Source organism: Peromyscus californicus, unplaced genomic scaffold (genome assembly GCF_007827085.1).
Source record: "Peromyscus californicus insignis strain IS unplaced genomic scaffold, ASM782708v3 Scaffold_8__1_contigs__length_139910024, whole genome shotgun sequence".
NCBI classification, from domain to species: Eukaryota; Metazoa; Chordata; class Mammalia; order Rodentia; family Cricetidae; genus Peromyscus; species Peromyscus californicus.
Window position 1 is genome coordinate 43,663,514 of NW_026294606.1, and position 25,178 is coordinate 43,688,691.

The following is a 25,178-nucleotide window of genomic DNA, read 5'->3' on the forward strand; positions in this document are numbered from 1 at the left end:
TGGACAGTCTTCCTCCTCATATGAGGTTCTGTCACTCCTCTTTCTGCTTTTTGAAACCGTGTTTTTCTTTGAGAAAATTTAAATAGACACCAGGGCCAGAGAGGTAGTTCCACTGTTAAGAGTGTGACCTGCTCTTACAGAGGACCTGAGTTTGGTTCCCAGCACCCGAATAGGGTGGCTCACAACTGACTGTAACTCCTGCTTCTAGGGGCCAGATGCCCTCTTCTGGGTCTGTGAATACCTGCATCCACATGAACATACTCCAACAGACACAGATACACAGGCATCCTGTAGCACGTGCATGCACATACTCACATAGTTTAAAAAATATTTCAAAGTAAAGTAAATAACAATTTATTATCTGCAGCACTCTACATAGTGGTAAAAGGCCATGTAGGCATTACCTTTGGCATCTGCTGTTTCCCTAACCAAGTCTAGATGGTAGACTATTTGCCCATGCTGGCTCAGTTTTGATTTCACTTAGTGTTTGGTTTTGAAGTTGGTGTTGATGTTTGTGGGGAAATGAGAATACTCAAGGGATTGAAACTTTGAATAGTGAGCCCAGAAGTAATTGGAAATGATTATTAAAACTATTTGTTTTCTGTTTTTCTTTAATCTTCACAGGGCTGATGTGTAGTTTATTAATGAAATCTTTATTTGATGGTTGAAAGATTTTCAAAGTACCTTGTTTTGCTAATAGTTTATTTGATGTATTGAAATACCATATTATAACAGTTAATCTTGCCAGGAAGATAGCAGGAAGGCTGTGTGGTTCTTAGCATATGCATTTCTTCTCTCCCAGGACTCCTGCTAGTTCAGGATGCATCGGAGAGGGCAGTCCTCATCCCTGCAGGACTTTCTGATGGTCAGTTCTACTCCCCGCCTGAGTCTGAAGCAGGTAAAGCAATCGTTTACATTTGCGTTGGTCTGTCTTGAAGCCTCTCCAGTTCCCCTCTCCTGCCCTGTCTATTTCCCAGGCTGTTCAGCAGGTACTGAGCATGCCATGATGTAGAACTGAGTAGGAGAGTCTCCCAGGAGACGAGTGAGGCAGTTCCAAAGACAGAAGTCCTGGATGGCATGGATACTGGAACTTGTGATGTATGTATGTCCCAGAAAAAAGGAAGAAGGGAGCAGACTCGATTCTGTCCTCATCCCTCCATCCCCAAACCAGCCTTCCTCTAGGATTGCTCATGGCTGAGAGAGGCAGCTCCATCTAAGTGCTCCCTTCAGGAAGTGTCTCAAGACTGCCTCCCTCTCCCATGGCTGATGCCTCATCATCCATAGGCTTTTGATTAGCCTATGTTCTTCTGCCTGCATCCTCTGCTTCAAGTCACACCATTTCTACCGGTTCCAACCAGATACCATTTCTTGGTTTACTGTCTGCCACTTCCTCTCTGCACAGCTACTGGGTTTGCTTCTCAATAACCAGCTGCCAGAGTGCTCTCAAAAATAACGATGCACTTAACTATAGCAGCAGCAACAGGTCCTGACCAAAACTGCACAAAATTCTAGAATAATGTTTTCCTAGGGAGGTATGCAGAAAACCAGTTCTATGTGGAAGCATGCCACCACCAATAATCTTTGGGAAAAATGCAAGCAAAAACTATACTAAGGTATCACTGTACTCTGTTAATGTAGTATTATTTTTAAAAATCCCCTCTGGTGAGGACATGGAACAAGTCAAACCTGTATGCCCAACAGTTGAGAGGACAAAACGGTGCAGCCCCATAGAAAACAGCATGGTGTTTGCTGACAAAATTCAACATATAATTATGATATCACTCAACAGTTGCTTCTCTGGCTGTCTGACCAAGAGAAAGGAAAACAAACTCAAGAGACACAGTGAGTCCTGTAACCACAGCAGCATTGTATACAGTAGCTATCAACAGGTGAACACATAAAATTTGACGTATCCACCCAGTGGACCATACTATAGCCTTAAAAAGGAATTAAATTCTGACCCATGCCACAACATCTATGAACCTTGAGCAGAATATGTGAAATAAAATAAGCCAGATGCAAAAAATCTAATACTTGCAAGATTCCCGTTACTAAGGTTACCAGTGAGGTCAGATCCCAAGAGTCAGTAAAATAGTGGTTGCCCAGGATGGAGGAAGTTGTGCCGATGAATCCCGTTGATGGGTGCAAAGTAATGTGAACCTGAATACCACTGCATGGACCACTTCAAAATGGTTAAAATGCTATAGTGGGTGAGGTAAAAAATGTCTTAAATGTTTGATTTTATTTACATTTATTTTGATACAATATAAAAAATGTTTTTAAGTTGCTAGAACTTTACAGGCAAGTACCGGGTACCAGGGATCTGCTGGTGTTCACTCATTCACATATTATAACCACTCGGTGAGGCGAGCTTGTTGTAGCAGTGTAGAGAAGAGCAGGGTCAGGCACGGAACAGATGTGTGCCAGCATCACAGGCAGTGGTGGTGCTGGGCCCAGTGCTGGCCCCAGTGTGAGAGTCCATGCCCATACCTGCATGCTTACAGCTTTCCATGTCAGTGGAAGTGCCAGAGTAGCTGGGCCAAAAGCTCCCTGCCCAAAGCCTTTAGTAACCTGGCCAAAATCGCCTCTGTTGGCCCCTCTCACTCCCTGCCCCACCTCTCACCTGCCGCCTTTTTCTTAACTTTCCAGAAAAGGTTGGCTCCAAAGCCTGCAGACCATCGTGCATCTTGATGCTTCTGTTCTGAACATTCTAGCTCTAGCCAAAGCTCCAAGAACCTCCACTCAGCCTTCCCCACCTGCCCACCCTCCTGCTCTCTTGGGTAGGGTATCCTTGAACCTCTAGCTCCAGTCTATAACCCTCCACCCTCTGCCCTCTGTCCTGTCTCTAGCAGTCAATTGGTCTGCCTCTGCCCCTGTGATGTAACTTGAGTTAGAGGCTACATTGTTGTAGTCCCAACATTATATAGAGGGAACATTTTAAATTCTACTAACAGGCAGAAAGGATTATGGAAATAACGGAAGGTGCAACCCTGTGTAGTGTTTATTTTTTATTTTTTTTTGGTTTTTCGAGACAGGGTTTCTCTGTGTAGCTTTGCGCCTTTCCTGGATCTCACTCTGTAGACCAGGCTGGCCTCGAACTCACAGAGATCCGCCTGGCTCTGCCTCCCGAGTGCTGGGATTAAAGGCGTGCGCCACCACCGCCCGGCATCCCTGTGTAGTGTTAACTAGAGGAACTTGCAATTATTTACGTTGTGTATTATTGGTGTGGGATCTAAGACAGCCTGAAATGGAAAAATCATAGACCCTGTGAAGTACAGATGTATGTTGGTATCATATCGAAGCTGCAGAAAGTAGAATTAAAGGTGAAACATTTTACTACTTAATAATGAGTATTTGATTCAGATAGTTTATGTCATAGGACTTGTTTGAAAAATGAGATTTATAATCTAATTCAAATGTAACTATTTTAGCTTAGTTTCCCCATGCTGATGCAGTTTCTCAATACCAGTTTGTTTTCTTAACAAGGTGCTCAGATCACTAGGCCAGTAATACCATGAAGCAGTTCTTCCCTTTCAGTCTTTCCAGACCAATGTGGGGCCTCTGTCTGTGATGTCTGCCACCACCTAGTGGTCTTCTGGGGGAACTACGCTGGGTTATGATGACAGTGAGACCAGAAACAATTCTGTAATGTTCCTTCAGGTGGCTGTGTATTTACTTACACAAGATGCACCTTAGTAGTGGTGAACGGAGGTGGATGCTCAAAGGGCTTGCTTTCTTGTGTTACATTTATTATCTGAATGTTCAATTTGGAAAACAGTAAAATTACTGCAGAAGGTCATGTGCTGGAACTGTTCTCTCCTGTATCTCTCACAGCGCTGAGAGTGAGCAGTACTGCTTGCCCTCAGAGACTGGTGTGTCGGGAGACTGGGCTGCCTGCTTGCCTTGGTTCCCAGCACTCAAACTATGACCTGGCACGTGAGAGGTTTCCGTCTGGTGGAGGGTGGAGTAAAGTAGAGGAGGGAATTGAAGGAAGTATAAATGAGAGTGTTTTCTTCTTTTCTAAAGAAAAGACGACTTGAAGTTTAGAGTGGGCATTAGGAGGTGAGCACGTCCTAGCAGATGTATTGCTTGGACTGCCAATGCTTTGCTCACGAGCTTACTGTTGGGTCTGACAATGGCCTGATGCTTGTACGTGCTGTGCTCAGAGGAGGGAGGCAAGTCCTCCAGGTGCCGAGTGACGGGGCTGAATGTGGTCAGAGAGCAGCAATGAACAATGTGGGACGCTCAGGTCAGGACAGTTCTTTACCCCTGTGGAAAGTCTGGTTTTGAAGGGCAGACTAGTTTGTAACTGAAGATGTCTAGTTTAGTGTTGTCTGTAGTATGTGGAAAACCATGGGTTTGATCCTAGTGAAGCAGATGGATGGATGGATGGATGGATGGATGGATGGATGGATGGATGGATGGATGGATAGGTGGATGGATGGATGGATGGATAGATGGATGGATAGATGGATGGATGGATGGACAGACGTATGCACGGACGGATGGATGGACGGACGGATGGATAGATGAATATCTCCAATTGTGTAATATTATTCTGTGCCAGTCCCGTTAAAGGCACTAAAATTCCACGAGTACTCATGGAACCTGATTGAGAGTGAGCCTTGCCTCGTTCTTGTCACCCAGATGTGATATTAGGATCCTTTATCCCTCAGAAGGACTCTAATTAGGTCGTCACCCTTTGTATAGGGAATGGATTTAATGCATTTACAACTCATTGCCGGGGTTATTAATTAATAGGTGTTTTAAGCTCAATAGAGGTATATATAACTTTCCACACTATAAATAAATTTATCTTTTGTGAATGTATAATTGAATGAAGCCTTTCTTCGCCACCAAGCTTTCAGGATGCAGGGCCTTCTCTTTGTGATGTCTACTACCACCTAGTGGTCTTTGGGGGGGATTACCATGGGGTTATGGTTAGTGATAATTTTAGGCCATTTTCTTACACCAGTAAACTTTTCATGCCTGGTTGCCCTTAGCTCCTTGGCCTCTGTGTCTCAGCCTAAGGGGACTGTTGTTCTGCCTCCTGTCTTGATACCATGTCTCCTGGACATTTGCTAGCAGTGGTCAGGCAGTGTGGTTCCTGCACTCAGCTGCTTTTCCAGTGGAAAGTTCTAGGAAATGGACAGCACTCCAGCAAGTGTCATTCTTGTCCTTTTTACGGGGTGACACTACACCATTTGTTAGTCAGTGGCACTTCACATTTTGCAGTTTGAACTAGTAGAAGAAATGGAGCTGTGAGCAGCTACATATGTGTTTGGAAATTTACGTTCTTGGATGGACTTTTAAAGGATTTATTGAGCTGTATGGTAAATGTCTCCAGAACTGTTCATATGCTGCTCTTTGAAGTCCTTTATTTCTTATGTTCTTCAGGCAGTGGCTATTGACTTTATTCTCTCTGAATCTTTGCCAACACTCAATGCTGTTTGCACATTTTTGGTTTTGGTAGTCTACCAAAACTAAAGAGGTACCCATTGTGATTTAACTTACGTGTCCCTAGTGACATGTTTTCCACATTTCTGTTCCACATTGTTTATATGTCTTTGCACTTTATAAATTATTTGATAATCCCAAGCCTTTATATAACACAGTCTGATCACACTCCCACTGCCCTCCTCCCCCAGTCTCATGTCTTTTTGCTTGGTTATGTGACCTACTGGTTTTACCCAGAGCCCTTGTGAGCACAGGTGTGACGCTGTCCACTGGGGCATGGGGACTTCACCAGTGGCCACACTACTGAAGACAATGACTACCCCTTCCCCAGTAGCCACCAACATTCAGTAGCTCTCCAGGGAGGAGCAGGGCCCCGAGCCTCCCCATTCATGATTGACTGCTGATCTTCCCAGTCTTGTGCAGGCAGCTGCAGCTGCAGTGAGTTCATTATTGCATCATCCATATCACACCCATCAGGTAGTCATTCCTGTCCCCTTGCCTATCGTGGGTCTCATAAGTGTTCTGCCCTTTTCCCATGGTGGTCTCTGAGCCTTGGATGTCCTCGATAGGACTGAGCACTCAGCACTGGCTTGTTCTCAGCACCCTGCGCAGCTGTGAGATCTCCATTTACCTCTGTTGGCAGCAGAAGGAAGCTTCTCTGAGCAAGGCTGAAGCATTTGTCCTGGGCCGACTGTCTTCAGGCCCACTGCCATGGGGTGCCTGTCCTGTGCTCTTCTCAAGCATTATGCTTTAACAACAATTAAGCCTAGTTTATGGGTTTGCTCTTTTGAGGATAGTGTATTTGTAGACATATCTAAGATCTCGTTACCTTCACTCTGGGTCATAAAGGAATTTTCCTGTGGTTTCTATCTAGAAGTTTCAATTAAGATTTGGGTATCTTCATTTGTTTGGTTTTGCATTTTTTTAGGATTATAATATATTAATTACTTTTCATCTATAGAAGAAATAAAGGACTACATGTACCTTCTTTTGATGTTGGCTGTCTGTCCATTTGTCCTTGAAACAGTTAATAAAACAGTGACTCCCCACTGAACCCACTTGCCACTTGTTAAAAGTCATTTGCTGTAAGTATGCTAAGTCAGTTATTTCTCTGACTCCTTTTGGATTGGGTTTAGCACATTCTCTTTCTCCTTTTTAAAAGAGTCACTTAGTTTTGCTTGGTTGACTCGAGACCTTTCTTACTGTGTGATACGGTCATTTAAAGCTGTAGTGTCTTCTAGGCCTTGCTTTCCTGGTGTCCCATACATTCTGACCTGCTGATTTCCTGGGCTCCCTGCTTACCAACAGGCTGGTGAGGGGGCCCTTTGTGTAGGTCCGTTTTCACACTTCTCCAGCCCATTAGATCCGGGAGGTGGTGGCTCTCAACGAACCCAGGAAAATTTGGCTAGAATTCTTCAAACATCTTCGTGATCCCCGCTGTCCCCAGTGCACATGTCCTGTGGTCTCTTCGGCTGTTGTCACTTCCTAGTGAAGCCAGATGCTCCTGCTGCCTGCTCTTGCTTTCCGGAATCCCTTCTCACAGATACTCCGACTCTTCAGCTTTCCCTTGTAGGACTTGTTTTCCCAGTCTCTGTTCAGTTTAATATTTACCCTTCTTGACAGTCTCTGGTTGCTTTTTGTTATGGCTTTTCTTTACTTTCTTAAGTTGATTCTGTGTGTCCTTTGACTATTTATTACTGCTGTTTTGGTGTCTTCCTGCTTAGATACGGTATTTGGAGGCACACAGAGAGTTGTTTTGACTTTTTGTCTGTCTTTTTCAGAAGGATCACATTAGCCTGTTGTGTTTTTAAAATAACACTCCCTATAATTTCTGTTGCATTTTGTTGACTGTATAGTATTGCAGTTCTAAATTTGTAATTTTTTTTCCTTTCTCAAAAGGACAGCTTTGTTCGCTTAGTAAATTAACCATGAAATTGCACTATGTGGAATAATGCTACTTCTCTTGTATGTGTTTTGTTTCCCTTTTCTGAAAAACTTGATTTTAAACTTGTCTAAGTTTTAAGAAACTTGTGTTTATTCTTTGAAGACTTCCTGTGTCTAAGATGTAGCCGCACTCCCTCCCTCTGTGAGCGCCTCCAGCACATCTGCTTCGCAGCTTGACCTTCTCTTTTCTCTTCAGTCCACTGAGTCCAGTTGGTGCTGCGCATTTGGGCAGGGTGTTGGGGTGTACAGTAATCCATCGGGCATGGACAGTCAACCCCCTAAAAAGCAACTCTCCCTACCCCAGAAGCCACCTACTGCCAGATGCTCCTTCACGAGGGTGGGCCCTTAGGTGCCCTCCTCCTTCCACACTAGCATTTTTACTTGCTTGATCTTGTGCGGGTAGCAGCAGCTGCTGGGTGTTCATGTGTGTGAAAGGTCATGCCTTGTGGACAGAATTTCACAGCACTCGTCCCCAGCCTCTGACTCTTACATTCTCGATTTCTTTTTGAAGCCTCACTTCCCAGAAGTCTCTGGACTCCACCGTGTTTGGTGGTATCCAGTGACTAGGCAGAAGTCAGGCTCAAGCCCCTGGACTAGCCCCTCTCCTCTGCCAAGTGGCAGAATGGAGCTGTATGTAGAAGACCCAAGACATAAACCCTCGTTCATGCCATTGGCCAGGCAGCTGTCAGTTGAGCCTGAGAGCAGGAACGCAGTTTGAACAGCCTTCTGCCCAGCCTTCTGCGTGTGCTCCCCCGACCCCCACATTGAAACGCAATAGCCCACCCAGAGGCTCCATCAACTACAGTAAGCAGTTGGTGGGCTGGAGGTGAAGCCTCACCATTTTACCTTTACCTAGTCACTCCAAATTCACCCGAAATGGTTAACATTCGCGAGGTTAAAATGTGAGGCACAGCCGTAAGATTCTCCACCATGCCTTCCCCTGTACCATGCTTGTTCTCTGCTTTATCGAGTAGAATCAAAAGACGCCCCGAGAGCACATCATCTTACAGTTACTGCAGTCCACGAGGCTGCCTGCACCTCCTCACCTGAGCCTTACTTTTCTCATTCTCCTTCTTAAAATCCCTCCTTGATTATGAGAATAATACACACTTCCATAAAAACTCAAAGCTGACCTGTCCATCAAACTACAGAGCAGTGTCAGAATTCACAGCTCATGGTGTTTTCTTCTAGTTGTATGTGTGTGATTTCACCCCCCTGTGCCTGTATTTCCTACAGTAAAAGCAAGATTCTGTTTGTGGAGTTATGAATTAAACACTAGTTACTATCATTTGACTGTGGACATTTTGAAATATTCAAAAATATGTGTTTCTCCTTTGTATATATACATTTGACTTTTTAATTTTGACATATTCAAGTTTAGAGTGTGCAAACTTATTTAACTATTTGTTATGAATTTGCTTTTATAATAATTTTCATGTTGTTATATGTTACATATAAATTAGTTTTAAATGAGTGCAAGTTATTTCACAGAAATATAACTCAGACAAGTAGCTCTGATTTCTGATCTTTAGAGAAAAAGTCTTGATGACAAATAGTATTTTTATTTAGTATTGATCCAAAGAAAGGAATTTTAGAGCTAGATGGCTTGTTCAATTGTAGAAAAACCTAAGGCTGAAAACCATCTGTGCAGAAGAGCTAGTTGGTGGTCCCTGGGCATGTGACCACTTGGCAGCACCTTCCTTCAGCGTTTGGAGCCATCACTGTGCCCAGTTCAGCCTGTGCAGTGGTTTTTAAATACACCTAAATTAAGTATAATTTACACTTAAGAATGTATTCACAGTGGGGCTAGAGAGATTCCTCACTGGCTGCCATTCCAAAGTACCTGGATTCAATTCCCAGCACCCACAGAGCAGCTCACAACTGTCTGCAGCTTCAGTTCTAGGAGCTCCACCACCCATGTTTAGGCATGCATGTGCTGCACAGCCATATATGCAGACAAAACACCTATACATACAAAATAAAGTTTAAAACTGACAAGTCTTAACAAAGAGGCAGATGAAAACCAACAGCTGATAATTCATGGTATGTGAGTTCCTTTGACTAGTACATAAGTGAATCCATTTCATCAAGCTATAGGTATAAGTGGTGTTTGAAGTTTCCTCCTATAGAACCGAAGGTCAAACTTTAAAATGGCAGTTTATTAATTTCAGTCTCTTGAAGATTAAACATGTATCTTTTACATAGACTTTTATGAATTTATGTCTACATTACAGTGAAGAAGTTTGTAATATTAATATAATGAGACCTTGTTTTTCCTTTTCTTTCCCACCTCCTAGGTTCTGAAGAAGAAGCTGAGGAAAAACAGGACAGCGAGAAACCGCTTTTAGAACTATGAGTTCTGCTCTATGAAGTAAGTGTACTTAAGTGAAATTGTACCAGCAAAGTGTTTAAATGTGGATATTTCCTTTGGGTAGATTTGAAGGAAGTGTCTCGGAGTGTGCAGCCAAGCAGGGTCAGGCTTGTTCTGCTTGTGTATATGTAATAACTGCACCTTACTCAGGGCGAGGCCTTCACACTGTATGGGCTGGGAATACATAGTTTGAAAGATCCCCAGAGACCCACGTTTCTAAGAAAATGAGCATTATCTTAGCCAGAATGTCAATGCTGAGTGTTGGCTTGCTTCAAACAATTGTTACCTTGTCATGTTTTGAGGTCAGTGATCCTGTGAGGTACGGGATTGCTGTTACCTCCATGTCACACTTGGGATGGAGAGGGTAGGTGAGGAGCTTGTCTGGGGTAGCACAGCATGACCTGATCTCAGGTCCACCTAGTTGTACCCCAGAGACTTCTGCGGTTTCCTACAGGAATGCATCTTAAGGGTGTTAGTGCTTCTGATAGGAAAGCTGTGAACTCAGCATGGACATTGGTGAGTGTCTTCAAATGACACGGAAGTCATTTCAACATCCTCCATGCAAGGACAGTAAGCAGGAGGCAAAGGGCAGCAGCACTTCTAGCCATAGCCACCAGGGAAGAGGCAGTCAGACTGTGGTTCTGGAAACAAGGGCAGGCACAGAGGTTGCTTGCTCAGGCCATACAAGAGCAGACGAACCCTGTGTCCCCGTCAGTGTTAGCACACAGCACGCCACAGCAGCTGGACACAAGAGTCAGAACTGTCAACATGAAATAGTCAGACTTCTTGTGAAACCCTTTAAAGTAAAGCTCTGCTGTCATGCTGTCCTTTATGAGTCTCTGTCACCTGCAGTACAGACTTGGGAAACTGGTAGACAGCATAGCACTGGGGTCCAACCACTACTCAATATTTGTCTCCACTCTTTGTCTAAGTGTGAAGAACCCTCACTGCAAGTCATCCTAGGAAAACAGGTGGAGACGGGTTTCCCCGACAGGAAATGGTGGATCTGCTCACTGCTGGGTGTTGATGAGCTAAGGAATTTATTTATGGCGATACCTCATGGACATTGCTCCACCTCCACTTACATCATCCCTGCCTGCGGCCATTGGGTCGTGCTGTGGTCCTTCCTCTCTTCTGTGAGTCTCGGTCTGACCTGATAAATGAATAACTCAGTTTTGTGCTGCATCTGAATCAAAAGACTGCTTAATATATTGAAATAACAATTTTGTAGTAAGTGAGATACATTTTTATTTCAATTCACAGAATGTATTTTTTTTTGTTTCGTGTCTCAGATTTCTTTTGTATTTCTTTTTTAACTCCTTACATTTCACTTGTGTTTTTAAACTCATGCACATGTGCTCTTTATACAATTTTAAAATAATAAATCCAACATATCAAATTGACTGTTTGCTTTATATATGTTATGTATTTGGCCAGGAGTGGTGGGGTTACAGAAGGAGGAGGGACATAGAAACCATTGTCCTGCGATTTGTGTGGTTCTACTGGAATATCTTGTTCTGAGATAGGGGTCTCATAGCTTACCTCCACGGCTCCTGCAAAGGGCGTGGATGCCTTTGCTGCCACTTTTCTTGGGTGTTTACTTAGCTTGGATTAATATGAATTAATTTACATCATCAACTGTTTTTCCAAATTTACTTTCAGCTTCCCAGAGGGACAGACTGAGTCTCCATCATTGACTGTCGCTCTAGGAAAGTTAACTACGTGCAGTGCAGCCGTGATGCTGCAAGCTTGCGTGGAAAAAGATTCAGTGCAGATCAGTCCCGGATCTGCACTGTTCTGAGAGTATGCCCACCTCGGCGGTACCACAAGGAAGGAGGCTGGGGTGCAACCAAGAAGGGCCACTCAGAGTAGAGGGAACTCTCCGGGTGTGCTCTTGGGACAGGACCTCAGGAACTTGATGAAACAAACTCGGTGGCAATTTCGTGTGTCAGGAGTGGAGCAGTATATACTTCTAGTCACACGTCAGTGCTGAGAACACTGCTAGAGTGCTGGCCTGAGCCAGTAGATGTGGCCAGTCCTCTCTTGGGAACAGTGCAGCCATGTGAAGAAGTTGACCGATCACAGACACCGGTGGACAGTGTATGTATGTGATTGTGAAACAGATCAGACACTGAGATCCTGGAGAGGGTATCTCAGCTGTAGTCATGCTTCCTCTGGGACAGGACAGATGAGCCCTGGGGCTTGGGTGTCAACTCTGCACTCAGCCTGTTTGTTCTCTGGCTTCTCATTCCTGCATACTGCTATCCTACAGTTAGCCTTGCTGCGATGCCTCTGATCTCTCTCTCTCTCTCTCTCTCTCTCTCTCTCTCTCTCTCTCTCTCTCTCTCTCTCTCTTTCCCTGTCTCTCTCTCTCTCTCTCACACACACACACACACGCATACATATGCGCACACACGCATCTTGGAAAGATGACTGTTTCAGTAGCATTGAGTTGACGTCCATTTCTTTGTTCATAAGTCACATTCCTGTGGCCCACGTCTTTGTCCACTGGAATCAGAATGCACATCTTGCACCCTCTGCATTCTGATTGAAAAAGAGTAAAGTGTCAGCAGCTGTAAATGAAGGGCCTCAGACCCACTCCCCACCCCCCACCCCCCAAGAAGCTTAGGTGATGTTGGTGCTACAGAGAACCTTCTGTGTTTCTTAGAGCGTCCGAGGGAATGATCAGAGACCTATCGTATAGTCCTGGGCATCAGATTCCAACTGAAGCAGGGAGCACTGAGTGTGCACCCCAGGGAGTCCTGCCGCCCTTACTGTAGCTCTTGAGCTTGACAGCCACCTCCCACACAATGAAACTAGATTTTTTCCCCCCACCACTAGCCATGGCCTTTTGAAACCGAGCAGAGCTGGCTGTGGTTTAACTGCCCTTATTTTCTCTTCTAACACCCTAGCTACCCTTTGTGTTGCCCCAATCAGTAAGGGTGGGTTTGACTTTGAGCATTTTCCAGGAAGCAACCACATTGACCAAGCAGGTAAACATAGATGCCTGAGAAAACGAAGCCATCAGCCACAGCAGCACCAGCCTGCACAACATCGACCTCCAGTGGCCCCTCCTCCCCTGCAACTGGCACTCTCTCTGCACTGCTGAGACCGGAGAGCCCCTGTGGACTCAGGAAGGAGGGTGCTTAGAGACTGGAGACCACAGGACACACCGCCTGTGTCCTGGCTAGTCATAGCCTCACCAAGCTGTTGCCGATTGTCAGTTTTCGGCCTCTACATCTGCTCTCCTGCATAAATAGTTCCATGTCTGTAAAGCAGGGCCAGGAGCTTGGCCTGAAAAGGTCTGATCAACTCAGGACCATCAAGGAGTTAACCTAAATTAAATCTGATCTCTGAATCTCTTTTTTTTTTTTTTTTTTTAAATTTATTTTAATTTATTTTGCAATACAATTCAGTTCTACATATCGGTCACAGATTCCCTTGTTCTCCCCCCTCCCGTCCCCCTCACCTTCCCCCCAACGCCCCCCCCCCCCCCATTCCCATCTCCTCCAGGGCAAAGCCTTCCCCACAGACTGAGGTCAACCTGGTAGACTCAGTCCAGGTAGGTCTAGTCCCCTCCTCCCAGGCCGAGCCAAGTGATCCTGCATAGGCCCCAGGTTTCAAACAGCCAACTCATGCAATGAGCACAAGATCTGGTCCCACTGCCTGGATGCCTCCCAAACAGATCAAGCCAATCAACTGTCTCACCCATTCGGAGGGCCTGATCCAGTGTGGACCCCTCAGCCATTGGTTCATAGTTCATGTGTTTCCATTCATTTGGCTATTTGTCCCTGTGCTTTATCCAACCTTGGTCTCAACAATTCTCGCTCATATAAACCCTCCTCATTCTCGTTGATTGGACTCCCAGAGATCCACCCAGGGCCTAGTCATGGATCTCTGCATCCAGATCCCTCAGTAGTTGGATGAGGTTTCTAGCACAACAATTAGGGTGTTTGGCCATCCCATCTCCAGAGTAGGTCAGTTCGGGCTGTCTCTCGACCATTGCCGGCAGTCTGTTGTGTGGGTATCTTTGTGGATTTCTGTGGGCCTCTCTAGCACTTTGCTTCTTCCTGTTCTCATGTGGTCTTCATTTACCATGGTCTCCTATCTGAATCTCATTCATGTATTGTTCCAAACTTGCAGCTCTGTTTGCTTTCCGACAGAACCAGCTTTGTAGACCCGGGCTGATTGTAAAGAGCCTTTCCAATATTAAAGTTAGATCTCATTTGAATTCAAATGTAGAAGTTCTAACTTTGCCCATTGGAAAAGGTGTGGAACACACACTGAACTTTCATCCAGCTACATGTAGAACATTTCGTTTAATATCTCTGCTTACAGAAGTGCCAGGCAGGGCTGACAGGTGCCATGCTTTCAGGTATTACTTCACAGTAGAAAATGGGGAAGGGATTTGAATAGACACATGTAAACAGATCTATAAACAGGACGTGTAAGCAGACCAAAACCAGAGGAGATGTTTATCTTCAGAAAAAATAAATTGATGCCATAGTGAGATCTTGTTTTATACTTGGAAGGTTAGCATTGCTCTGAAGTCTGACAGGCCTCTTAAGAGTGTTCACATACAGCTGGACTGCAGAGAGAAGTGGACTCACTGTGAAGGGTGATTGGGCATATCTTTTCAATATCACCAGAGAACATGAATAAGACTCTTTGTCTATGATTGCACATATGTGCAGATGTATGCAAGTCCATGTAGAGACAACCCCAAGTGTTGACTCTCGGGCACTGTCCCTCTTGTTTATTAAGATGGAACTCTCAGTGGCCTGGAACTCCCCAAGTAGGCTAGGCTGACCAGCCAGTGAGCACCAAGAGTGCTCAACCTCCTCACGGGTGACATTACAAGCGTGCGTCACCATTGCTGTGTGTATGTAAGGAAAACATAGACATGTGAGTATCAAAAGTCATTTGCTTCATTTTTTTTCAGTTGAGAGTGACTTCGAGGAAGGTACACGATATTGGATAAATTATTTGTGTCTATAAAACATACACTGAATTCAGAGACACCTCATTTTAAATTATGACTGTTACTTGAAAATCAGTAAATTCAAATTTTCTAATCTATAGGCTAGAATTGTACTCAGATCAAAGTACTCTTAGAGAATCATAATTTGCCTGGTGTATGATAGAAGCTAAATCTCTCATCTGTCCTCATTTTTGGTGTTTTTGTGTGATGTGTGGGTGTGATATCCAGTATTTCTAAGGTAGAGTGAGGAACATGTCTCAAGACTCTTGGGGACTTGCCAGCACACAGCTTTATAAACCCATCTAATGTGCACAGCTCCGGGGGACACACCATTCTAACTTTCTTTTACAGGAGGAAACTATGGTGTGGAGAGTTCAGTATTTGATCTCACCCAGATACTGAATTCTGGATCCCATTCCTGAGGTCTACAGCCCATGTGTTCATCTCCTCCATCACCTTTCCTCTCTGGAGTTTGGCAGCTCTCCTGGGAACAGTGAGGACTGGGAAGCATGATACTGTGAAACAGACACAGAGTTGATCACACAGCTCACATTCTACTAGACCTTTTCCTGTTTCCATGGGAATGACTTAAACCAAATGACCCAGGCCTAGTTTCCCCTGAGAGAACAGTCATTGGGCTTCTGCACTTGGCTCCAGAAAATTGTCCCAGCCACCACCTAAGGGACAGACTAAGAATATAGTTTTGGACCTTGTTACCAACAAGCACTGCATGTCATAGCTTGGTTGTCATGTTGCTTTTCACTTTGAACCTTGAACCACTGCCACAAATGAAAGCACACATCACATCAAGAGTAGACCTGATTTTTATTGTATTTTGCAAAACAAAGCACAGAGTTCATGTTCAAATAAGATTCTTTGGGGCATGTGAAGTACAGGCTTTTAGGGCATTATCTGGTTCAAGGGCATGAAGTGGGGTGACTAGAAGCTGCAGTTTGTGTACATTGGGGCTGTGATGCTCTGGGCTGTTTTGGGGGGGGCACTGAGAGAGGATGGGTGAGGATGGCTGGGTGCTTCCATGGGCTACTATTTGTTGTAGAGTGAAGTTGATCAGTTCCCTCCCTGTTTTGAAAACATTTGTATAGTAATGATAAAAAATTCCACATGTGTGACCTTGAGGAGGTCCAGGCAGCAAGCACATCCAGCTAGAACCTCAGAAGATATTGAGGGGCAGAGAAGGATGACGACAACGTGACCCTCCTGTTTCATCATCCATTATGAGCTTTGACCGTCACAACGCACAGCTGCTCTTCTAAACACACAGACTATAACGAAGGCCAAGTGGACCACACTCTTGAAGAACAGGATGAGGTAGGTGTAGAATGCAGAGGTGTTCGTCACCTGAATCTGCAGCACATCTAAGAGAATCCTGTAGTTAGGTTCATCTGCTCTTTGAACAGAATAGCCCAGATAGGCTATTTTTTTTTCCATTGAGTGACAACTCAACACCTACCATTCTTACTGGAACCAGGAAGAGGACTCATCATGGAAGTCAGATTAATAACAACCCTGATAAGTTCATTTATAATCTTACTACTGCTGAAAAGAGAAGTTGCCCTTGGGGTAGATGGATCCATTTGAAGGTTAAGTGGGGCATAAGTTTAGAATTCTTCACTTCCAATGTTTCTAAATAATCGTGAATAATGTCCATCATGTACAAAGTAAATTATTAGCAATATTCTGACATCTTTGCCCATGAAACGTTCTTTTGTAATAAAGAATTAATTTTGGTGGAGGAATTGTTTTCATTTCAATTTGCACAGAAAGATAGTTTGCCTCATATGTACTGAGTAGACCACAGCCTAAGTCTTGGTCCACAGAAGTGATTTTAAAGAATTGTTACTTACTTTCTTTTTACATCTCCAAGTATAACTATCATCTCAGACATAAAAATATAAGGACAAACACAGAGCAGAGCATCTGAGGCATTGTAGATGGAGACTATGGAGCTCTGTCAGGAGGCACTGTCCATGGAAATCTAATGGTCGCACAGCAGGGTACATGGGGGATTTCAGAAGAGTGCACTTCAGAAAATCCTGAAGGAACTTGTCAATCCAGATGCCCAAGACTCTTACTTGTCTCTCTCAAGTCTCTCATTACTTTATAATGGGTAATTGGAACCAAAATATTTTGAACTTTTATAAGAGATGTGTGCTGTCATCAATTAAAACAATGGTGGGATTGGAAAACCACAGTAACCATTTAGTGAGTCAAGGCCATGGTTTTTTCTGTATAATAGATTTTAAGTAATGAAAATGTTAAACTCTGTCCTTGTTCAGGTCCATTCCTCATGTGGTCCTTCAGATTCTGAGATGATAACATTGAGGATATGGAAGAACAGTCAGCCCTGGAGCAAATCTATGAGTCTCCTTTTGGTGCAAATGTAGAGAGAAAGGACCAGAAACTAATACTCACTATTCTTACTACATATGATAACTATGTCAGACGTTTGGCACACTCATTGCAATAACTGAATTTGGGTAATAATTCTCCATTGTCAAGTGAAGAAAATGTTGCTTACAGAGTGGAAGTCACTCATGCATATTTGTGTACACTGATCATTAAAATGATTGGGCCACTAGACTGATGTGTGGCAGCCTGAAGCCTGTGTTCTTCTCAATTCATATGACATTGCACCGTAGCCAACTCCTTACACTGTGACTTTGAGGGAAAATACAAAGCCGAGTAAATGGCCAAATTGTCATTTGATGACCTGAGTTGGAACCCCCAGATCTGGATGTGTGACATATACAGAGGACTTAATATTAGGTCACTGACCACATCTGAAAAGATATACACACAGAATCCGGATCAAGGGTCTTTTGTCTAAAATGGACTCTGTCGGTGCCAGGAAATGTGATTAGTACCTTAGAATAACAACAACAACAAAAACTACTAAAAAGTTCTGTGGGCCCAAATGAAAGTCATACTGTCTGGAGACCAATTGTTGAAATGACTAGGAAGTAATGGGTCAAATTACGTGATCACTCAGTTTATCCTGCAGTTCCAGTCATTATGGCTTTTCTTTAAATCAGAGAAGTTCAAAGTTAAGATGATTGAGATCATGTTCTCTATAATAAGATAAAGGTAAACAGATGCTAAGACATACCCCTTCTTCCTTCCAAGCAAGCTTCCAGATCAGTAGTATTATTAACTAGAAGAAATGAGAACAAGTTTTATTGAGCTACCATGGTCATTATTTGACATGCTCTGTGTGTGTGTGTGTGTGTGTGTGTGTGTGTGAGAGAGAGAGAGAGAGAGAGAGAGAGAATCTCATCAGACAGAATTGATAATGAAAGCTCATACTTGTAGACTGATGATTGCTATACCAGGCAATATATTAAATGATTCACATTCTTTGTGTTTAATTCCACAGTAGGACCTAAATGAGTTAAATTCTGAATGACTCCATGTGTGAGAAAAGAATTAGGCTTAAAAGGTATAGTCAAAAATCTTACATGATTTCTCTAAGACAGGTCCTTTGTTTGGGAAATAAATCCACTGGTAAAAGTGTTTGTCTTGAAAATGTAAGAATCTGAGTTTGATCCTCGTAACACATGTGAAAATTCTAGGCTTGGATACGTTCTGGTAATCACTGTGCTGTATGGGCAGAAAAAGAAGGGCTCCCCTAGGCTAACAGGCCAGGAAGTCTAGCTTAATTGGTGAGCTCCAGGCCAATGCAAGACCAATCCTAAAGAAAATGTATAGCATTTCTGAGGATGACCCCAAAGTTTTCCTCTCGCCTTCACATGTACATGCATACACACACATGAGCTTGCACACATCCTCTCTCTCCCTCTCCCTCTCCCTCTCCCCTCTCCCCTCCCTCCCTCCTTCTCTCTCTCTCTCTCTCTCTCTCTCTCTCTCTCTCTCTCTCTCTCTCTCTCTCTCTCACACACACACACACACACACACACACACACACACACACACACAAACACATTTTAACAAAGGCACTCATTTAGCCCAGCCTAGTCTTGAACTTTTGATCCTTCTGCCTCTATCTCTGAAGTGCTAGGGTTACAGGCATGCCATACAACACTTACTTTGAGTGTCTTAATTCTTTTTTTTTTTTTTTTTTGGTTTTTTTTTCGAGGCAGGGTTTCTCTGTAGTTTTGCGCCTTTCCTGGGACTCACTTGGTAGCCCAGGCTGGCCTCGAACTCACAGAGATCCGCCTGCCTCTGCCTCCCGAGTGCTGGGATTAAAGGCGTGCGCCACCACCGCCCGGCGAGTGTCTTAATTCTTATTTGTTCTTAGCAAATGACTTTTTGTTTTGTTTTTAACTCAAGGGCTGAACATTCCAGTTCAATTATTTCTAATAGTGGAAAGATAGGAGGGGGAAAAACAACTATTTTTGTGAATAAAGTTTGAGATGGAAATTGTTTTTATCTGTAGTGACATGGAGGAAAGATTGATTTAAAATGCCAATCAGTCTCATCTGCTACATTTAGCAATTGTTTTTGTTTGTTTGTTTTTTTAACATCAAGTCAAAGATGTTTAGAAGATGAGGTAATAGAGAGGAGAAAAAGTTTCTCATGAGGCAAAGGCAAATATAAATGAACACTTACCATTTTCACCTCTGGGATTGATAGTAATAGTTGTGAAGGCTAAAAGAAATTAAAGTATTAGTTATTCATGCTTATTATTTGAAAGTGTGTGTGAATTTTGAAATGTTGACACAGAAACTGGAGAAGCCATATTAAAAAATATGAGCCTTGCAATTCCCAGAATAATTGATGTTACTCTGAGATTCTGTAGAAAACAGTTGTCATATATTTTTGAATACAAAGATTTCAAAGTTTGTGAAGTATACATTATTTATTTTTTACCTGTAATACTATATTCCAGATCACCTGCTTTTCTTCTGTATCTATACCTCCATGCATAAAATTTGCCACAAAGCTGCACCAAAGATATGGTCAGTAGATGAAAGTCCAAATTAGCTGATTTTCAGACTTTTGCACATTAGGCTATATGTCGTGTTCCACCCACAGTGAATGTGTCTAACCTTAGAGTCAACAACAGAATCATGCCCTTGAGGGAGTCTGACGTAGACCAATTTCTATCTAAGCAGAGGAAAGCAGTTGCAGCTTTCTTAATCACTCATTTCCCCAAATTTCCCACTTGTGTCTTGGTTGCTGGAGGTGAGATGCTTGTAGACATGTGTATTAATTAAGAGCTGCTGTCTGTCCTGTGATCACTGGTACACCAGGAACTGGCTAAATGCATCCTAAGCATCATCATGTTTAATTCTCCTGTAACACTAAAGTGAGCTGAATTCTAGATATCCTAACTACACATTAAAAAATAAATTTTAAAAGCTTATGTAACTCATAACAGTGAATGAGAGGGTCAATATTTAAAGGGCAGTGTGAATTTAATAGATAGGATATGTGGGAAATACTTTGTAAATATCATCAACCTTGTAGAACATTTATATTTTTCAAAACAAAAACTATCTAGAATAGAGTACTTGTTTGATAAAATATTACATTTATATATCAATAAAGAAAAGTAAGCATGACCACAAATTCACAAATTCTGATAAATGATTAAGAGATTAAACCTGAGAAACCATGGAGTACGAGAAACGTCTAAGTTAAAATGGAAAAAGTTATTATAGGTCTCAAAAATGTACTCACTGAAATTACAGAACATTACCAAACCAGGGAAAGATATAGACTTCCAAGCCCAAGAGGTACTTAGAATCCTAAAACCACACGATAAGACAAGAACCCCTGCATGGCACATTAAACCCCAAGATATAAAAACTACAATAGAAAAAATTTATGAAGGGCTGTAGAAGAAAAGTAGCAAGTCACAGAGGCACACAAATCAGGATTTCAGAGCTCTCAGCAGGAACCCTCAAAGCAAGGAAAAAGCCCAGTGATACATTTCAGAGTTTAAGAAACTGCTGATGATATATGCAGTTGTATCAAGGAAATGATATCTGAAAAATCAATGGAGAAACAAAGGCCTTTTAAGCAGCACACAAAGTGAAGCATTTTGTGGCCACCAAGCCAGCATTGTAGAAGAAGCTTGAAATCCTACACACCAAAGAGAAAGAAAGATAATATCAACCAGAGAAAACAGTGAAGAAGACATTTCACGAGGGAAATATATAAACAAAGGAGAGCCCGATATAGACAGCTCAGCAACACAGAAGTTCCTAATAAAAACAGAAGAGAAAGAAAAGGAACAATTACTTCAAGCAGAAAAACAACCAGCACAAATGACAGGAATCAATCAGCAAAGCCCTTTTAGTAATAATCTGAAATGCAAATGGTCTTAGTCTCTGATGAAAATATGCCAACCAGCTGGTTGAATTAAACAACAAAAACCAGGATCAAAAATTGTTGTCTACAAGAAACCTATAACTGGTAAAGATATGCACAGAGTGAGACCGAAAGGATGCAAATCATTTGATAGACACATAGAAGGCCCAAACAAGTAGACGTAGCCATAGTGGCAGTTGATAAGTAGACTTCACCGAAATTCATGGGGAGAGATTAAGAGAGTTAGAACATCAAGGTGCTATAATAATTATAAATGCGTATGCATTGGATGTTGAGTGAAGCAGATGGTAATGGGAATGAAGACTGCATAAGACCAAGTACATTAATAGTGAGTCACTTACAATAGACAGACCACCCAGACACTGCAAAATCAACAACCCTCAAAATTTAAGTGTACTTCAAAAGGACTTAACAGATATCTAGAGAATATTATATTTATTATTTTTTTTACCAGTCCATTTTCTCTTTAATCATTATTGAATGAGTAGATTACATGAGATCATATGAGTCCTGGTTAGTTAGTTAGTTTGTTTTTGTCAACTTGATACAAGATTGAGTCATTTGAAAAGAGGGACCCACAACTGAGGAAAGTCTCCGTAGGATTGCCTATAGGCAAGTCTGAAGGGCATTTTTCTGATTAATGGTTAATGCAGTAGTCCAACTTCTGGGCAGGTAGTCCTGGGCTGTTTAAGAAAACTGGCTGAACAAGGAATGAGGAGCAAGCCAGTAAACAACATTCCTCCATGTTATCTGCTCAGATTTTGCCTCCAGGTTTCTGCCTTGAGTTCTTGCCCTGACTTTCCTTTTTGAAGGAGTGTGAAATGTAAAGTGGAATAAATCCTTTATTCTCCTAGTTGCTTGTGGTCATGGTTTTTTTTTTTTAACTTGAATCCATGTAGGATCTTTTCTTACTGGCTTCCTAATCATGGTTTTCAGAATTTTCTTTCTCTTTTTTATTAATTTAATTTTTTTATTCATTTTACATACTAACCACAGATCTCTCTCTCATCCCTCCTCCCCCTCCCCCCACACCTGGTTAACCACCCCCCTACCCCTCATCCCCTCCTCCAAAAGAGTAAGTTCTCCCATGGGGGGTCAGCAAAGCCTGGTACATTCAGTTGAGTCAGGACCAAGCCCCTTCCCCCTGCCTCAAAGGTAAGCAAGGTGTCTGACCATAGGTAATAGATCCAGAAAGCCAGCTCATGCCCCAGGGATAGATTATCATAGAGCCTTCACCCAGTAACTGATGGAAGCAGATGCAGAGATCCACAACCAAGTACGAGACCGAACTCTGGGAGTCTAGTGGAAGAGAAGGAAGAAGGATTCTATGAGCAAGGGAGGTCAAGATCATGATGGGGAAAATCTACAGAGAGAACTGAACCAATCTCATAGGAACTCATGAACTTTAGACTGACAGCTGTGGAACCTGCATGGGATCAGACTACACCCTCTGCATACAGGAGACAGTTGTGTCTGGGTCTGTTTGAGGTGCCCCTGGCAGAGAATATTATATTTAACTCATTTAGAATACACATTCTTATTAGAAGCCTGTGGAACTTTGTCTCAGATAACATTTTAGGCCATAAAATTAGTGTTAACAAATAATAAAAGAAATAATACCTTTTATCTTATCAAAACACAGTGGAACAAAACTAGGTAAAAGTAACAAGAGAAACTATAAAAAGTATGCAAATGTATGAAGATTTGGCAGAATGGTCTTGAATGATTAGTTGGTCATTACAGAAATTAGGAAAGAAATATAAAATAGTTTTAGATTTAAGTGAAATGAAAGAGAAACTTACTAGAAATTTTGGGATGTTGCAACTGTACAACTGAGAGAACAGTTTATAGCTACCAGTGTTTATATGAAAGAAAAAAATCAGAGATCTCAGATAAATAATTCAAGAATTTACCTTAATATCTTTAAAACAGAAACAAGTGAAAACTTGAAGCAATGAATGACAGAAATGATAAAAAAATCAGGACGGAAAGGAATTAAATAGAGACTAAAAGAACAAAGCAAAGAAATAATGAAATAGAGTTGGTTCTTTGAAGAGATAAATAAGATTGACAAACTCTTAGCCAATCGAGAGAGAGAGAGAGAGAGAGAGAGAGAGAGAGAGAGAGAGAGACATCAATGAAATGAGATGTAAAAGCCAACCTTATAACAGATACTAAGAAAGTCCAGAGGGTCATTGGAGATTGCTTTGAAACCTGTATGCCCAAAGGCATAAAAATTATAGAATAAATACATAAAGTGTGAGGTGCATAAAACCTAGTAAATCAAATCAAGAGGACATAAATCCATAACAGGGAATGAGATTAAAGAAGTAATTGTTTCCCAACAAAGAAAAGCATTGTATGGCATCAGTGCTGAATTCTTCCAGATATTTAAACATGAATGAACACTTGTGCTTCTCACACTGTTCCACAAAGCAGAGAGGGAGAGAAATTACACAACTCTTCCTATAAAGCCAATAATACCCTCATCCAAAACGAAGTGAGGAAATCTATAGAGTAAATTTTCCTGATGAGCATTGACGATAACTTGCAACAAAATACTTGCAAACCAGATTCTACAACACATTAAAAGTGCTACACTATCAGGAATGCAGGGATGATTCACCATACATAAAGCAATAATTGTAGTTCAACATGTAAGTAGATTCAGGGACAGGCATCGCATAACCAGAGAAAGAGAAAATTTCATTTCTGGGTCCTCTATCTATTCCACCTGGCCTGGTACCTTTTGTGTATCTAAGTTGTTCTGTGAATCATGCTGGTTTTGTTGCTGTGAAACTACAGTATAATTTGAATGCAGATATTGTAGCATTTGCTATTTCTTTCTTTGTTAAGGATATTGTGCTTATTTGGGATCTTTGCTGCTTCCATATAAATTTCTAGGTTTTTATAATTCTGTGAGGAGCAATGGTATTAGAATTTTAGATAACAGACAAGCACCTTCAAATGAACACACCATTTCCTGAGCACTGCAAAGCAAGACAGTGAATGCATTACCACCTCACTATAGGCACAAAGGGGGAAAAAAGGCGGACAGTAAGTAAGCCATGGAGGTGCCCAGCGCTAGTCATTACGAGCCTACAGCTGTGACCTATCTGCTGTCGCTATTAGACCTAACTGCTAAGCACCTGTTTCCAGTTGAGTCACATTAAATGTCTTCCTACTTGCTTGCATGATTTGAAGGAAGACAGTGTTACAAACAATGAAGTGAAAGCAAAGGTCATTCATTCAGAGCCCGTGTGCTCACTTGAGACACCAATCAATCTAACCAGCCTGTGTTTAGAAAATATACTTTTCAAGCTAATGAATTAGTTTTAAAAGGACATCTAAACAAGAAGCCCAATCAGACACAAGTAACCTTCAAAACAGTATTATTTCTCAATTACAGGTAGATAAAATCAGAGGTTAGTGCAGATTAATATATTAAAGAGACTTTAAAAAATTGAGACTAAAGTTGAAAGGCGCCCTACCCACAAATTTTCATGAAGCATAACCTAAGAAAAGCCCAAATGTCACTAGGAATTGGTAGAATCATGTGATGGTCTAATGTGATACTTCATTTTTACATATCCCAGTCTGTATGTATCTACATCAAAAAGAAACTCTTGCTTTGCTCTGATTGGAGGATTTCCAGGACTGCTGTCTTCTTCTGAACTTTGTTTTAAATATGTGTATCCTTTGCTTGTATTTTGTGTTTAAAAAAAAGGAAAAGTACCCCTTATTGTTGAGCATGTTGGCATTGTCCCCTTTATTTTTTCTCTTTTTGGGGACATACGAAGCAAGTTATTTTCTGTATTTTTTTCTTTTCTTTTGTAAACATTTTGGTTTGTTTTGTTTTAAAATGGCTTTATAAAAGGACTTTTGTAAAAAAATTTTTAAAAAATTTTGATGGTGATCTCTTTGAACCTGTAGGACTGTTTCAGATAATATATTCATTTTCTCAATATCAATTTTACCTAACTATGATCATTAGGCCACTCAATCTTCTGACTGCTATTTCTTTCCTGTTTTACTCTTCATTGGAGAGATCTTTTTTTTCACCCTCTTGATTAGGTTTACTTCTGGGTTTGTATTTTACTTTTTACTATA

General features: G+C 42.0%; 2 protein-coding genes across 2 annotated transcripts in view; one reads left to right on the top strand and one right to left on the bottom strand.

The window, feature by feature from the left end:
- Stard3nl (STARD3 N-terminal like) overlaps positions 1-11,175 on the top strand; it is a 41,732-nt gene extending 30,557 nt beyond the window's left edge. Inside the window, exons 7-9 of the mRNA XM_052727998.1 lie at positions 803-898; positions 9,699-9,772; positions 10,705-11,175. Coding sequence (XP_052583958.1) covers positions 803-898; positions 9,699-9,757 — 155 coding nt within the window. The 3' untranslated portion in view covers positions 9,758-9,772; positions 10,705-11,175. The remainder of the gene's footprint in view (positions 1-802; positions 899-9,698; positions 9,773-10,704) is intronic.
- A 1,068-nt stretch (positions 11,176-12,243) lies between these two features.
- LOC128104523 (immunoglobulin alpha-2 heavy chain-like) overlaps positions 12,244-25,178 on the bottom strand; it is a 58,034-nt gene continuing 45,099 nt past the window's right edge. The window contains exons 7-8 of the mRNA XM_052729488.1: positions 15,145-15,268; positions 12,244-12,316 (exon numbers count right to left, since the gene is read on the bottom strand). Of these exons, the coding sequence (XP_052585448.1) occupies positions 12,244-12,316; positions 15,145-15,268 (197 nt within the window). The remainder of the gene's footprint in view (positions 12,317-15,144; positions 15,269-25,178) is intronic.